Source organism: Athene cunicularia, assembly GCF_003259725.1.
Source record: "Athene cunicularia isolate RWA chromosome 3 unlocalized genomic scaffold, athCun1 chr3_part1, whole genome shotgun sequence".
In the NCBI taxonomy this organism is placed as follows: Eukaryota; Metazoa; Chordata; class Aves; order Strigiformes; family Strigidae; genus Athene; species Athene cunicularia.
Window position 1 is genome coordinate 44,869,822 of NW_020799097.1, and position 18,043 is coordinate 44,887,864.

General features: G+C 38.6%; 1 protein-coding gene across 7 annotated transcripts in view; it reads right to left on the reverse strand.

The window, feature by feature from the left end:
• USP45 (ubiquitin specific peptidase 45) overlaps positions 1-18,043 on the reverse strand; it is a 55,604-nt gene that overhangs the window by 13,946 nt on the left and 23,615 nt on the right. For 6 of the 7 annotated variants that reach the window (XR_003397960.1, XM_026844338.1, XM_026844339.1 and 3 more), the window contains exons 7-9: positions 16,845-16,940; positions 14,655-14,785; positions 2,997-3,084 (exon numbers count right to left, since the gene is read on the reverse strand). Coding sequence is in view for 5 of the 7 variants with exons in the window: in XM_026844338.1 (XP_026700139.1) it covers positions 2,997-3,084; positions 14,655-14,785; positions 16,845-16,940 (315 nt within the window). In the remaining 2 variants the exon portion in view is untranslated. Of the gene's footprint in view, positions 1-2,996; positions 3,085-14,654; positions 14,786-16,844; positions 16,941-18,043 lie in introns of those variants that run through there. The other variant, XM_026844341.1, reaches the window with a different exon arrangement.

An 18,043-nucleotide genomic window follows, 5' to 3' on the forward strand; every position in this document is an offset into this window, starting at 1 on the left:
CCATTTCTTCCACTGTTAGGGGAAAAAATATACTGAAGAATGGACTATTACTGATTGATTAGGACACAAAATACTTGAAGGCAGCTAAGTATCTTTTAATAGCCAGACTTCAGATATTTTTTATTACTTCTGTTCATTTTCTAACACGCACTGCACATTTGAAGAGTTATCATAGAAAACCTCAGGAGAGATACAAAACTTTCTATGAACACAGAGATGTCATCGACATTTGCTCAAAAATCCTAAAGACTTCATTTTTGAAAGAAGAATCAGAAAGAAGCAAATTCATACAGGTGAGCTGTAGCTGCACCTCAAGACAGCGGGTGCTCCCTCTGCTATTTCTCAGCTGCCCTGGGATAAGGAGATGCTGTAATTCCTGAGAGGTGCACCCCAGCCACAGAACTGCACAGGCTGGTACAAAAGGCAGCTCAGCCCAACTTCCAACACAATGCGGAGAGGGAAGCAGGAGGGTGACTCGGGTCCCCTGACAGAGAACACTGCAGCGTGCATGACCCGTGCTTCCCTTTTTCCTGGAAAATGGACTTGCTCTATAATTCATAAACTCTAATGACATGTACAAGTCTCCCGTGTCAGTGCGCAAATGACATTTATAATTAAATGTGTCACTGAAGTCACACTTAGAGCAAGGTACCACTCTAGAGACAAATGGTGATACCAAACATTGTGCAAGTAACTCAAACCCTATGTCCTAACAGGAAAAGAATAATAAATAGCTCTTTTTTGCAGGCAGCAAAGTACACTTTCAAGCCATATATTACAAAAGCACAGGATGACAGACAGCATGGGAGGCTTGGCTTCTAGTTCAGGCACCCATCAGACCAAGTCATACTCCTACCTTACGAGTATGTGACCTGGCTTGTGAATTAACTCCCACTGCCCCGAGCTCAGCTTTGTTCATCTTAAAGCCAACAATATACTAAAAGGGCTAATCAATAGGTAATTCATGAAGTTGAGAACCATAAATGGGTTTAGGGCCATAAGCAACCCTTTTGTTGAGATTAGCTCGTTGAACCATTTATTTAGGTCAAAGAAAGACATAGTGTTTGAATGGGCAGGGTGCTTTGGACAATGGCAGCAGACATTAATCAATTAGCAGCAGGGTTCAGCCACTTCAGGCCTGGTGTGAAACCATCTCCAGCCCTCATTGCTGGAAACAGCAGTCTATATCATCTTTATTGTAGAATCAACAAGCTTTTATCTAAAAAATGCACTTGTGTACATATGTGCTTTCTGACTTTTTTAACAGGGACAGGTGTCACTGGTGTCAGATACAAGATACAAAATCACAGAGAAGAGGCAGAAATGTAATGTGACTTTTTGTTAGTTCCTATAACTAGTGACATGTTATGTATCATATATATTTCTCATCAAAACTCTTAGGGTTTAAAAACAATTAATCCCAGCAGGGATAGGGAAGCAGGGTCAGCACGACCAGCTCTCTCACAGGTGGATGGCAAAGCAGCAGCCTGTTCTTTCAGAGAGCTGCTCCTTCTTCCAAGAGTAAAGTTTAAAGCAGTGTGAAAGAGAAAGGTTAGTGGCTGTAACCCCTGCTACAGGGTTCTGGTGGCAAACACACTGCTGCAGGCTGTCCCCAGCCGGAGCCTGGGAGCGTGGTGGGGAAGCTGTGGGGGCACCTGCTGGGCTCCCGCGGCAGGTAGAGATGCTCTAGCCTGTGGCTGGACAGCGCTCGGTACCAGCCTGAAGTTTGCTGTTTATCACGCCATCTACAGACGCGAAACAAGGGATCATTTAAAAAAAAAAAAAAGAGAGAGCTTTTACTAGTGCTGTCCGTGGCAGAGCAGCCCGAGGTGATAAAGACATGCTTGCAGAAAGACACCATTAGGGCAGCAGAGGGATGTAATTGCAGGGCAGGGTGGGAGCAACCTCTCCCTGCCTGGTGATGGGGCAGCAGAAATACTCTACTGCCCAAAAGGTCGTTTAAAATTCTTACCATCTTCCATTACTCTTTCGTGGTAGCTGCTGTAGCTATCACTGCTCTCTAATAATAAACGATTCAAAAGGCAAATACAAATGCAGGTTACCATAATGACGGCACATTCACTGGCGAAACAGGAGACTGACTTGAGGGGAAAGCACAATCTCCACAATACTGGAGAAGCCTAGTCACTGTAATAATCCTGGTTTTGGTGAATCCTCATTTGTGAAGCATGAAAATTACATGAAAATCAACAAACGAAAAAGTTTCCCTCTACTGCAAAAACATGACAACTCTTTTCTAACTGAGGTCAGCGGCTTCTGTCATGACATGTTTGACACATAATTTTGTAAGTGTGACAATGTCAAGGTTTAGTTGTTTCAACCTGTAGTTCAGTTCTGTTTATGATGAAGTATACTGCTGACAAGACCAATATATATTAATATTGTGATAGGATGAGGATTTATTCAGCTCTACTCTAGTGCGAGGAACTGGGCTCAGACACAACTTCATAGCTTATCTGCAAGATAATTCAGCTTAGGATCATGACATTTGTCATATTACTAAACAAGAGGGAAGAGGAAGTATAGTGGTCAGTAGGAGATTTAAGGCCCTCCTATTGAGAAGACTTAGAAAAGGCTATTTACCAAAATATCATCTGAAAAGAAGGGTCAAAAACTAAGTCAGGCAGATGAAATCTGGTATGGTCAAAACAGCTGAAGCAAGTGAACACATGCTTTCTTGCATTCCACAATGCAGGAGGCAGAAATAACAAAGGAAAAGAAACCAAACAAAACCACACTGGGTTAATTTAATAAATTGCTTATATATTTAGCATACTTAGATGCAGATTTTAAATGAAAAAGAGCACCTTATTTATAAAACAAACAGTTCTTCACACTTACTTCACTCTCACTCTTCTTCATTAAGTACTACACTCATTAAGTTCATCTTTAAAACATTGAGAACACAAAGAACATTGAAGCAATGACTTGTAGTTCACCATACAGTCCTTTAAAAACATGCACAAAGATGTTACCTTTGTTTCTTCAATTCTCATCGCATCCAACAGATAGTGCAGGAGCTCCTGGCTGTCCTGCTGCTGGAAACCCTTAAATCGAGGAGCCCTACCAAAGAAGCAGTAAGGAATTTAAATCTACTTTGGGAGGTTCTTATGGAGACAATGTCTATATCACACTCTTTCTGGATGCCAGGGGTACAAATCAATACAATCCCCACTGGACCTCACAGGGCTTTAGGAAGCTCCCGGTGTGGCAGCAATTACACCAACAAGGCTGCATTTTAACCTGGGTAGTATTTTGACCTTACTGGGTATGGCTTGACTAAAATACAGCTTTGCCAGTAGAGTGTCATCCATACTAGCAGCACTTTGCTGACAGACTACACCAGTATTTCTGTATCACCAAATAGTCATAGAGGAGAGGGAAAGAAGATTTTCAAAGTGCTTAACCTCCCCTCTGCTACCCCACCCTCCTCTCTACCAAAAAGAAATATTAAATGTGCATAAACCACATTTGTATACAGGAAACATATATAGGTTTATATAAAAGAAAACAGAAACAGCACTATAATCTGAACTGAAAAAAAGATGATCTCGAAAGGGGAGGGAAGTCCCAAAGTGGTGCAAACAAACAAGAACTGCAGGTTAGAATCCAAATGAGAATTTCTTAACTTCTTAAACAGAAGTATACATAAGCATCTATTCCAAATGGCTCTACAGTCAATCAGTCCAGTGATCTGCAGCTTACTGAGTGAACAATCGAGTAAGACAGTAAACATGCTAAAAATAATATCACATAGTATATGAATTTCAAATGCTATTCAAAAATAGAAGAGAAAACTGTAATAATATGATATACGTCATTTACACTGTATTCAATCAGATTCTATTAATGTGAAATTTCTTCAATTAATATTACAGATATTGAAAATAAATGCTCTAGACATAGGATATTCATTCTAAGAGAATCACTAATGGGAAAAGCCAGAGTTTGGGGCAGGTTTTCTTGGTAGAAGAGTTAATCACTCTTCCATTATCAGAGAAGAGTTATACTTGCTTCACAAAAGCATTAAAAGGACCTTTTAGCATCATGAATTATCAACTCACACCATATCCACATACAAACTTCTGTCCTACAGTCTAACAAACTACAATATTTCATGTCTGAAATTCATATTAAAACAGCAAACAAAACACAGCTTCATGCATAAAATGGAAAGAGCCTGAAACCAATGAGACACACTCTTCGCTGTTATTTTGACTAGAGACAATATAGTTGATTCCTGATTTCAAAACCTACCAGGTTTGAAAAGGCAGGTAATCAATTAGCTACATGTCATCTGTTCCACGCCCCCCACCCCCCATCCCCACCCCCAAGCTCCTTATAGGAATCGTGTACCCAACTAGTTTTGCAAGCAAAAAAATCTTAAGATGACAGAGACTTGACATTTCACAAGTCTTCTGCACTAGTTCAAAGGAACCTTCCTGATCCACCAATCATATCAGCCAAGTGTATCAAGTATTTTGCTCCCACTACATGTTGAATACACAAACTTTAAAAACTCCAGCTTTTTTTCAATTTCTGAGTGCACCCAAACATGTTATCTGAACAACGCATGGAAGAACGTAAAGTATCCACACAGCTGCTGTGATTAATGTTGCCACATTTCTTATCACCATTATCACTAATCTGGATAGACATCATTACGAAGAAAATCTTGATAGACTTATCTTTTCTCATGCTTTCCAAGTTTAGAAAATGAGGGATTGTGTGGTCTGTCTCATCAGAACTTTATAACCTTTGGTGAAATCTTTTAAAATCTCATTTCCATGCTGCATCTGCAAGCACAGGTGGCAGATACACCAGCTCCAAGCCCACCAGAATCGTTCTTGTACAGCAGCCCCCCACAAGAAGCAGCCTCCCTGGCCATCCCCCAATGGCAGCGAGCAGCATCTCGGGCTGAGCACATGAAGTGGCCTGCAGGAGAAAGCCACGAGGCTGCAACTCTCCAGCTGTTGGTGAAGTGAGTTATAAGCCCTTCTTGTATAACTGTGTGCCACAGCCATCCTTTTTACACTAAAGTGGAATGAAGAAGCATTTTTTGTTTTGTTTTTGAGATGCACATGAGCTAAAAAGCATTAGAGCTGCAACTGAAAAAGATACTGCTTCTGCATAAATAATGTCATTACCTTTTGGATGTCTGATATTGAATGACTGAAATTCCCAGACTATAAGCCCACTTTCTAAAATAATATATACTGACTACTCAAGTCAAACAGAGATCTAAATCACCACAGACTGCAACAGCTTCTTTAAAAAAAAAATTCAGGGTACTTCCAAACTTTTAATCTCTAGAAATTAAAAGTCTCAAGGAAATGGTCTACATGCCTTAGGAAATATATATCTGCTGTCACCCTTGTCCTCTCAGGCTACATCGCCCTTCGAGCTGTCCTCCTCCGTGGCATCCGGCCACAGCACCAGCAAAGACAAGCCAGTTTGTGGGTCAGCCTACAAGCACAGAAGGGACACTGGCACAGGCTGAGTTTGTACCATTGCGCTTTGCTATGCAGGACAAACAAAACCCGAAGGATCCAGAGGAAAGGTGATTCTTTTTTAACCTTTCTAGACCACCAGCAGCATCTTTGTGACCCTCATAAGCCAAAAGGGGAAAAACATCTGTTTCAAACTACACTACTATTTATACCAGTGATGTCTGAGCCAACTGCACAGGGGTAACATCGCATCTGTTCAGATGCCATTCGGTAGTCTCACTCACAGCTATTCAAAACTTGTAGATTCCTTTTTTTACTACTCACAGCATCTTAATACACTCAAAATACCATATTTTACAGGTATAGATTACACAGAAATTACAAAATACACTTATGAATATGAGGATAGAGCCTTAAGGTATTATTCTTACTAAGATAACCAGAGCTAGAAGGCTTCTTATAAACAATTTGGATCTCCAACCCCAAATGAGACTGTGAATTCACTATTAATATATTCCTATTCACCTTAACTAACTGGCCAAACCATACCTGTCTTTCGAGGCAAGATACCCTTTAGATTTTTAATGACAGTCTTGGATCAATTAATCTAAAATGGGATTTGAAAGGGTGTTTTTTTGCATTTCCAGTAATGCCACCAAATGTCAGCTGTAACTCTCACTGCATATTGAGGAGAGCACGTGCAGGTGTGCACCCCTTCCAAAGTCTAGCCCAGGAGACAACTGGCTGAGCAAAGCTCAAAGAAGAATTTAATCAAACTGGCAGAGTAGCCAGGAAAAACAACCAATTACTTGGTTACTCAATTTTATTAAATGCATGTTAAGCCAGTTTTCATTTTCAGTCTCAGATTTCATACTCTGGCTGATCAGTACATCGAGTTGTAAATACATCAGTATTTTCTCCAGGCACAACGATCTTACTTGACCAGCCACACTCTTCAACTGTTCTAGGGTTCCTGAAGGTAAAGTTTCTTTTCCTCTCATACACTAAAGCTGCTCAGGTTTGCCTTGGAACTTTGTGCTTGTGGACAGGAGAAACTAAAGGCAATCAGAAAAATACATCACGCATGCAATGTCCCTCAACAGTAAATCAAAGTTGCGCAAGATGCCAAGTTAGGGCACAGCAGCTCTGGGCTACAGGCAGGACAGTGACACAAGGGTCTCAGTTTTGAACCGCTCGCTGGAGGCACTTTGGGATGTAACTGGAGAAGGATCTAAGGTGATGAGGCATCCAAGGTCAGTGCCTAAAATTAAGTGGAATATATCTGGACCTGCATATGCAAAACAACATGTTGACATTTACAAATATGACACTTTCACATTTGTACTTCATATCTACTTTTTGACACAAAATTGAAAATATCCCCAGTTAAAAATGATTTCATGATGCTGCTGTACTAAGAGGCTTACTATAAAATATGGAATCAGCAGAATGGGTGATTTTTTTAAGCATTCCTTTTAAATACAATTTTTTTTTTGCATGTGAAGTTCAACTTAACATATTAATTTCAAATTTTAAAAAATAATCAATTAATTCAAACCTGAAATAATCCTCTTCAAAATTAAACATTTTGGTTTAATATTATTAAAATGCCATTTTTTTCTTCTGTTAAAATCAGATGGTTTATTTCCAATTAATTTTATTATAAAAGCCAAATACACTCTGAAAAGCACTGAACCTTTATTTTGGATCCAATAAAAACCTCAATATATATTAAAAAAATAAACAACATGTGTTCCTGCATGAACATATTTATATACATGCAGAGTTTCACTTTTCAGTTTGTTAAAACAGTTCTCATGTCTTTCATTGATTGGAGAGGAATCTGGAAGAATCTTTTTTTTTTTTTTAATCCAGATACCAAAATCAGTTCAATTCTGAAAAACCTAGTAAGTCAGCCACAGTACTTTCACTAGTTTTATTTATTATAAATTTCTTGTTTTCCTGAGATGGTGAGAATCAACAAGTATATTCAGACTATCCCCTCCAATATATGCACATTAATAGTTCCAGTGTATAGCAAGAAAACAAAATATTTCATTTACACAACCGGGATTCTGGTACTAATAGTGATTTTTTTTTTTCCACAGAAGCAGGGCCACTACAAGAGACATTATAGTAAAAAGGAAGAAAAAATAATAGTTACTTGACAAAGAGGCAAGCAAAAACTCCATCTTAGTCTTTCAATCTACTAGCACATAGTGCATCCACAAGGACAAGATTATGTAAGCTTCTCTGTGCTTGTACTAAATCCTCTTCTAACTTCACATAAATCTACATGCTTAAATTTTCATGGCAACAAGGATGATGGGAGTGTAACAGCTACCACTTTAAAAGTGAAATGGCAGGGAAAATGACTTGTAAAGATGCTACATAAAGTCTGAGTCATTTACTTGGACTGATGATGTCATTGTTAACACTGCTTAATTTATAATCTGTCATTCATGTACACAGCATGCTATGTAACGTATCTAATTCTAAATATCTGATGTTCTGTGGAAACAGATTTGAGATTACTGCATTTGTTTTCAGGGGGAAGGCATAAAGGAAAACAAAAAAACAACAATAAAGAAAAAGGAGGGAGGAATTTCACACCACACAATGCCTTTACTGGAAACTTCCTACACTTATAAACCAGAATTAGGAAAAAAAAAAAAAAAGAATTAATCCATGCTGATACACAGAAATCTGACAACTAAAAGATGTGTGCTCTTGTCTCCTTGAAAATATGCTTCAAGCAAGATCCTTGGCAAAAGTGGGGGACTTGAAGATGGTTGGTTGAGTTGACCGCTCACAGATGTGCTGACATATGGAAGCCAGTGCCAATGCGATACAACCTGTTGTACAGTGTCAGCAGGATAATGACAGAACAGGTTGAATTCCTGCTAATGGCCATAAGTGGTGAAGGACAACTGTGACATCTACATGCACAGTACTTGTCTAGCCTCTCGTTACTCATCTGGAGAACAGTTATAATTGCTTGACTGTCAGTTAAAGAAATACTTCTCATGATAATCTACTCCCTAGAATGTTTTATTAACAAAAACTACATAATAACATAATTTTTAAAATAAAAAAAAAGCATTAATACTTTTAATTCCTATCTTATATTCAAGGGAAATTAGGCAAAACTGGGATACAATTACAGTCATTCAATCATACCACACAGAACTGCCATACCTTTACTGTCTCTAATAAAAATTGTCTCCAAAATCATCCTTTCAGCAATTACTGCCTTTGAGCAGAAGATAGGCTAATACCTTGGAACACTTTAGAAACAGTAATAAGTGCTTGGAAACAGAAAACAGAACATACTATTTGATTTTTTCCAGTAGAGCAAAATGCAGAGGAACCCCTTCAACCCTGCAGTACACTACAGTGAACCAAAGCAAAATGTTTAGTGTTAGCCTGAGAAAGGAAATTTTGCTTATCTGCAGATGAAGATGTTAATATCTCAAGACTGATCAGTTACCAATGAAAGTTACCAAAAAATATGCAAAGGGACACTTTATAAAAGTTACCACAATTGACAGGACTTACCTTTCCCAGTGACACTAACAAATACCTATTCTCTGTCATTACAGAATAGCTAGAATGAAAAGTTTTGTTCTTAAAGCAATCGTTCTCATTAGTGATCCCAAGCTATATGCAGCAATATGACAGAAAAGAGAGCAAAATCCTACAGCGTGATTAATCCCCATGATTAATCTTATCTTAAACCTGCCCAATAGACATAAGAGTTCTGCTGCCAGAATGTTCTTGACAGAAAAAAACCCAACCAAACATGGGCTTGCCCCAACATGTAACTAACACCACCAGATGTGCCTGTCCTATATTGATGACATGGATAGACAGCACTTAGTTCTCCTTTGGATGTGCTGGCCAACTTCTTTCATCTTTTTCTGTCTCACCTTCCCCCAGAAGAGAAAATGAGGCACCATCACTTTCTTGTGATGCACCAGATCTCTGGTACCTTGAGCAAAAAGCACTTTTTAGAAATAGCTCTGAATGGACATAATAGCTGACATGCTACAACAGAGCCATTACCCACTGGACCATCAGATGGACAATATGGCTCTTTTTACCAAGTAATGGAAATACCAGTCTGGGGAAATTTCTTCCTACCAGCTGGTAGCCAAGTGAAGGCCTTCCTTTATGCATGAGATCTTGTATCCCTACAAAAACCCTCTTCTCTTTACATGGACATCTAATTCTTCTTTCTTCTTTCAAGTCCTGCTAAGATTTTCAACAGCACTCTCTGACAGCATGTTCCACAGATTAGCTCTATAAAATATTGAAAAAACCACCTTTCCCCCCCCCAGCTTTAAATCTGTTGCCTTTCAGTTTCATAGACAGCTCCTTGAACTCTTATGAGGGCAATTAAATAAGCATAGCTAATTTATCCTCTATATGTAAACTGTATTTATAGATAAATTGTCTTCTTCTTCTATATTTATAGATAAATTGTCTTCTCTTGCTGCCATACCTCTTCTTCATGTCCTCTCCTACTTAAACTCCCAATATTCAAGTCCCTCTTGATGTGAAGGCTTCATATTTCTGTTACCTCTCTAAAGCTCTAAACCAGCTTTATCTTGTAATGTTCTATTCTGGTTAACATGAACACTGCTACTGAGGATACAGCTCCAATATACCAAATTAAATTATAAATTTTCTCCTTCATTGTATCTACAAGTAATGCTTACATAGCTCACCAGTACCACACACATTGCAAATACTTGTGTTGTCCAAAATGCTGCACAGGTTGTCCTCCCGAGTGAAAGAAGTGAACACAAAACTCAGGAACAAGTGCAGATAAATCCTGCCAACGCACACTACTTACATATGCAATTAATCTACTTAGTACTCCTAAACCTCATCCATCCAGCTTCATTAACTTGTTCCAAAAATTAAGGAAACTCTGAAATAAAGACATGCAACCTCCTGCTGCTGCACAGAGAAGATTCAATCTCCTCTGTCAGAGAGCTCCTGAACATGATGCAGCACCATAAGCAAGGCCTGTGGAGGCACAACAGGGAGCCAAAATAATTCTTCACAATTGGTCAAGGAAACATCGACCGTGTGTTCTGCTGCTATTATCTTAAAATGGTAAGAGTCAAATGGGAAAAATAAGCAAGTTGGAAATCTTTTCTAAGAGATTTTTCTCTACAGCAGTATTATTTTAAAAGAAAAGGCTCAAAAAGACTTCTAATTAATGAGAAAAACGCTGTTTCTTTCACCCCTTAAATCTTTTACATTACCTCAGTTTTACTTAGCATTTCTTCTCATAAGTGATAAATGCAGAATGGTCCAAGCATTGTTTAGGTTTCCCTCCAAAACTAATCAATATTCCTAACTGTGCATGACCTCAATTCTCTCAGTCCCACCCCTGTCTTGAGTTCTGCTTTCAGCACCTCAGAAGAAAGGATGAATACTCCTTGAGGAGGGAAGACTTATGTATGTTTTGTGACCACCACTAATATCTTTGTTAGGCAAGCCTTTTTTCCTGCATGTTAACGTGGCAATATAATACCCCTATAAATAATTATTTGGTGGAGGTTTGAAGCAGCTAAATACTGCAACTGCTTTCTGGACTCATCACTTGTGTGCTGCAACATTTAGTTGTTACACAAATCTAAGCTTTCTTCCACCAATAAAATTATTCAATCATAACAAATAAAGGAAATAAAATTTATGTCATCTTAATACATCACTGTTGCATTAGTCACTAAGTCTCCAGATAAGTCAGAAGTCTGCAGTCCTGATATTCAGCATAGTGGAAAACCAACAGAAGGGCCCCGTAGCTATGCTCACAATCTGTCCTTGCAAAACATCTGACAGCTGCAACACTAACAAAATTAACAGTGGATGAATTAGTACCAGACGCTAAACAGTTGCTATAGAAAGATTCATCCATTTCTTTTCTTCTTCTCCCCTTCTTCAACCTGGCTACCCCACCACTTGATAAAATTAACACTCTATAATTTTTTTGTTATTTAATAAAAAAAAAAGCACCACAAACACCCAAGACAATGAACTTCACACCGTGATCTCCCTAGACTCTTAAAGAAGCAATCTGCAGCTGAAGGACTGTTACAGTTCTCTTACTGATTTGAGCAGCAAACGTGCATCCACTTGCAGTTTCTCACTTGGAGGTTTTGGGATCCCACCCGGTGCCATGACAGAGTTGCAGCTGAACAAGGCAGTGCCTGCTCCCTTTCTTTACGGGCTCAGCCCACACCTATCCACATTCTTATGTGCCTTTGCCAGCTCCTTTTCAGCTCTTCCTTCCTTCCTTCCTTCCCTGCCTCCTTAGGTCTTATTTCACTGAGCATTTTTAATTTTTGAGTAAGGATGCCCAGTTCAAATGTGAGCATTCAAACTCTTGCATACTGCAACACCTGAAGCAGGTGGAGTTCTGAAGTCCTACAATGACATCAAAAAAAGCAACTCTGGACATCAAATCAGAAGTGTTATTTATTCCAGTATTGACATGGAAATGAGGGCAAGTGTCAGGTGTTAAATTATACAGCTACCTTTACTGTATCTTGCATCAACTGATCCAACATTAAAACATGTCACCATTCAGCTAGGAGATTAAAAAACAAGACACCCAAACTCATTAATACCAATTAATTTAATATATTTTTAGATATACAATCCAATTGCATCATCAGGAAAAAGTAACCATTTTTTAAAGGATTAGCCTTCTGCTACACATGAGAAAAATGTTATTAGGAAATTGCTGTGTTATTTGTGGGCTAGACAGTCCTGCCAATAGATAGATCTAGGTATATAAAGAACAGCAGCCTACTGTCACTTGCTGACAGCTTCAGCATTTCAACCATTCGTGTTTCTAAGAAGCCTAATAAGATCTGGAAGAGACTATACTATTATGTAAAAAGTCTATATTCTGCATGACCACTCAGTGTGCATGTCCCTGTTTTGCAAGCTACAAGCAACTATTCAAAACAATGTTATGGCGAAGACAATTCCTGGGTCACTGAGTCCAACTCTTGGTATCACAGACAACTACATCCTATATTATCTGTACAATCTGCTTCATAAATTCTTTACTGAAGAATGGTATGGTCATATACTGTAGACCAAGACTGAGACAGCAATGTCTGTGATGGGGAAAGAGAAAGAATAAATTAAAAAAAATCAAACAAACCCAAACAAGGTTGCAACTGGAGTCAGCAGACTTATGTAAAATATATAAACCCAAAACTTATTATTAGAAGTCCTTCCTCATGTCCTTCTCCCCAGTAGTTAACTGTCTCTGACATACGACTCTGAAATAGGAACATTTTTTTTCAGTGTAGTTCTTCCTTTTACACATTCATCCTATCATCTCTTTAGGAAAGATGCTGTTTGCACTTTACCCATTAAGTAAAACCAGTCTGTGCTAATGCATGTGAAGGCCCCAAGTAGTGCATGCCTGTAAGAGTACTTTATTAGGACTTCTTGGCAGGATTCAAAAAAAAGTTTATGGAGAATGTTGCAGCAACACAGACTTCTTCCTAGCTGGGACTCCTGCAATCTTGCCATGTTCTCTCTTTCATTTCAGCTTTGCTAAAGAGTAGAAAGCTGACTTGAAAAGATGAAAAAAGGCTTTGTAGAAACAGTGTGTCAGAACACTGCATTCATACTGTTTAAGTCAATATATAGTAAATGCATCCAGTTTGCAAAGATGAAGATTTTCAGTTCTCCTACTTCCAGGACTGCAGACTGCTGAATTTGCTTAAATTCTCCCTTTCTTCTGTCTTGATTATGTCACCATCAATAACAAAGTAATGAAAAGACCAAAACCTTTTGTCATACCTGTGCAGTCAGTTACTGCCCTTTAACACCTAATTTCTTGCTAACAGGATGTGGATGACACTTATGGTTTTGCTATGAGAGTTAGTAAAGGATTTATATCTAAATTGTGTTCTACGAGTTAAGTAAGTAAGGAGTTAGAAAAAGAAGTAGGGATGAAGGCAAGAGACTGCTGAAGCTGACAGATACACGGCTAAATAGCAAAAGTCTGCTGCCCACATTAAAATACGTTTCAATTTTAGCTGGTAGTTAAAGTGACAAAACAATATATTTTTCTTCCAGGTCAATAATGCTAAACAGAGAACACTGCTGTTTGACTCAAAATCACTGTAAGGAAACTTTACACATCTTTTACAGCTCAAAAAGAATCAAAAGGAAGTCAAGTACAATCGAAAAAAATTAACATTGTTTCTAAAGTTTAATTTTGAGGATAAAGAAAAAGCAATAATGAATTTCTTTATCAGAATTGTCTGCTCCAGTCTAAAAGCTTTTGTTTTCATATCTTAAACCCATGTTTGCACAGTGAGGTTGCCCTGGAATGCCATGGTAGGAGACTGCAACTTTCCCCCTAACTCTCTTGCTGCAGAATGCTTAAAATGCCTTAAAATAATACTGTAGCAAATAAATTAACATGTATTACTAATCTTTTTTACTGTGAGATTCAGCTATATCATCCTCCAGTTACCCTGCCTCTACAGCTTCTTTTACTTGCAAAGTCAATATTTAAATATTTGTATCATCATTTAAATAGGTCTTCCACAGGTGTTTTAAAAAGCAAGATTGTTTGCATCATAATTGAAGGCACCTACAAAGCACCACTGTAAACATTTTCCACACCAAGAAACAGGAGTTTCTTTAGGGCTTGTAAGCTCTTTGCAATCTGGAGCCATATGCTATTTCAGTACTGCTTCAAGTCCTTACTTGTTATCCCCTTTTTAATTTTGAATTGATGCCATGGTCAGACATCATAGCAGAGGTTTCCCATTTAAAAGCTTGCCCCTTTTTTCAAAATACCTACATAAACTCTGCAGTATTAGCACAGCTTTATGCTAATATACAACAAAACCTGAAAGGTAATTCTATTTTCTTCCGTTTTACCATGCCCTCTTCTGCCCCTTCAAAGCCCGTTGAAAGTTAGTGATTATAGACTGGGCCATACATTTCATGAAGAGCCGGTACATCCCCACAGTGCAACAAGGAGCCCTGCAACTTAAAAGCATGAAAAAGACATTTCCTGGACTACCTGGTAAAAATCTAATAGCACCTCAGAAAGGACAACAGACATGGTACATTTAGAAACAGGTCACTGGAAAATAAAAATAAATAAAAGATAGTGACAGTACATACTTTTGACAAAGCTGGCTGAACAGCACTTTGGGGGAAAGTGGACCTTTTCCAGCCTCCCTCATGCTGTGAAGGAACAAGAACATCGCTGAAGTCAAAGGTCCTGGGCTGGAGAGGTTTACCACCAAAGGATCCTTCAAAGCAAAGGTAAATTGCACATCAGATTTCAAAGTTAATGACACCTAAGGCTTATTTCAAGTTAATAATATTTACGACAAACAACAATGTCACTTTCAGTCTTAGAGTGGTTTGGGTTTTTTTAAATGTTGATGTCACCTCCATGACTGAAATAGTTTAAGAGAAATCTGCTTATTTAAGCAGTAATGGTTGCAAACCCAAACAATTCTTGTTGAGCAAATTGATTGGCAGGCAACTGTTTTGGAAACAGGCATGTCAGTGACCCAGCCTGATTCTCACAAAGAGATTACCTCCTGCATTACCTGCTCTACTCTTACTCCCATGTGCAATGAAATTCAGTTGGAGACACAACGTGGGTGACCTCCTCCATGGGCCAGTATAAGACAGAGCTCAGTGGCACTCAGTCTGCTCAACGTCAGGAAAGGGGAGGCCAGCTTCTCTGACCTGAGCCGCACACTGAAATTTCTACACATCCAACATCCACAGAAACACACCCTGTTTCTCCAGGAACCAGGCACTGGGAAGGCACCAGCAGTGGTTAAAAGCAGAAGCCACCAGCAGATGCCACAGGTCCACAGTGGCAGCAGAGACAGCCCCTCCTGGTGTGAGATTCATCCCTGCCAGCAGGTCCTGTGGCTGGAAGGAGCCAGCCAGCAGCCACTCAAGCCAGCCTTAAGAGCAGGAGGCACTCCTGCACTGCTTATGTGTCACAGACCTCCAGCTCTCCCTAACATGCTCCCAGGTTCACACATGACCACAGTGCTTCCTACTAGCTGGCCTGACTCACAAAACCAGATTACGACTTCCAGACAAACACAGAGACTGCCTTGTCCAGAAAGCAGATCCACACAAAACATAAGCACTATGGATACAAACAAATACAAAGTATTTGCATTATTTACACTATCAAAAGGTGGAAAAATACCCTTTACCAAGCCTGAAGCGGAGAGCTTCTACATTACTATTAGTTAGACTAGTGAAGCCCTCTAATTCTGTGCTGACATACAAAGACCAGAAAAGAGAGCCTTTGCTCCAAAGATCTAATTTACATTGTAAGCACTGTCATTAAATAAAATAAATCTTTCAACGTTATGGCTGTGCAAGTTTTCCATCAAGAATAAGCCAACATACCACTTGCTTTCTAAGCCTCTGGGCACAAACAAGCTCCAGACCTCCACTGTGGCTCATGATAACTTAGCGAAACACATTGCTGCTCAGAACTGCCACTGGAGGAAATACAGACAGCAATGCAGTGAATTTCACACTGTTCTTGCCTGGAGAAGCTATGAACATACTGACAGCAACATACAAAAATCTCTGTAATTTCAGAAGTATCTGAAACAGAATCACACCCCTCAACCCTCACTGCCACCAGAAAGCTCCCAGCTAACAGAAGAAAAAGTAAAAAAGAAAAAAAAAAACCCCAAACAATCAAATCCTCTGTAAACTGCTTGCTTTAGCTAGCTTACTGCCAACAACATATTATGAAAACCTAAGTCTCTTAAGACATGACCAGGAACAGCAGCATATTCTTTTGGTAATAACCAGAGGAGTCTCTCTCCCATATGCCTGCAATAAGCTTGAGGACAAGAAAATTGGTGCTCGCTGAAATTTTGCTTCTCTCAGTTTAATCCTATGGCCTGTGAAGCATGTAATAAATTTTACAAGCCTTACTAATGAAGGGCTGGGATAGACTGGAATAAAATATTTCATGAACACTTTCTAAGACAAGTACACTATTTCCTGTATCATACATTCATACTGAAGAAATGAAAAGGGAAACAAAAATAAGTCAGTCACTCTTTCTTAAGGTCAGGCATTGTTTGCTACTTCAGTGTCACAAAATATGAAAGAAAGAGATTATTCCTCCTCCTCTAGGGCTAAATAATTAGTTTTGTGAAAGGAGTGAGTTCACAGATATCATAAACTGGCTCAACAATTAAAAAGCAGAAGACAGGGGAGAGTAAGACCATGTCTTTAACAGAGATGCGATGTCCCATCCTCCAGCTTCTTCCCACATTTTCCCCAAATTTGTATTTCTCACTGCATACTTACCAGTTGGGAGTCTGAAGTATGACAGATTTTTAACTTTGTTCCTTTCTCCTTCATCTCATACATCATTTCGTTTAGTACATGAGTCTGTGCCAAGTTCTTAAAGAAAAAAAAAAATCCAAGACACACACACACACTGATCTTTCAACTCTACATTTTTCTTTAGTCATAAATTCTAGCTTCAAGGATAGACAAAACCAGATACTATAATAACGTATAACTGAGGTTTAAATTGAACTGCTAGAAGAAACAGGTATCACTCTTGTAAGTGCCAAGATCATTGATCTTAGACTGTCTCTAAAATACTATTTAATTCTGTTCCTGTAATTCCAAAATAGTTTTCTAGTAATAACTTTGTTACTTTTGTTGAACAACAAGATTTATTAGGTTGTTTTATTTTATGGCAAGACATTAATATCAGAAATCATTTGTTTCTTTTAAACTCTGCAGTCCCGCTCATTGTGCCTCAAGAAGCACAAAGGATTTGGCACACTGAAAAGCATTACCTCTCTGAATTTAAGATACAAACCAACTTCACATATCTCAGAGCTTTGTTGCTTTATTTTTGGTTAACTTTGACTGCAAATCACTTAGGTTTCTACAATGCCCTAAGTATGGACAGAGAACAATTTGCAATAATTCTACTCCTTACATATTTACTATTTGTTTGCTGCATTTTGTAACCACCACCATAAACACAAGGTAAAGAATGCCAGTTCAGAACACCTTTGTCGCAGTTTTCTCTTATTTGTTGACTCCTGTCTGCAGACATACAGATGTCTGATCAACTGACAAGCAAGAGGATGGTCCAATATAAAACCTGCTAAAGCTGCTGCTTTTTTTGAGGATGTTGGATTAGTTGTACGCTCAACATCAATAAAAGTGTATTAGTATAGCTCATCCTCCTATTCTGGTCAGAAAAAAACCCATAACCAATAAAAGTACTTTTTAAACCTCTACAATAGATGCAGTTACAAATCATCACAATGCACTAGGCAGACATTTACATTATACATAAAGTACCACTTTTCACACCCACCAGTATGGTAAATACTGTGCATTACTCATGGCTGCTTAATGCTGAACTACAAATAAAACCATATGCTAGAGTACAACCCACACACATATGCAGTGTGTAAAACACTTGACATTTTCATTTGTCACATTACTGTGAAAAATGCTACTGAACCAGGAATTATTTT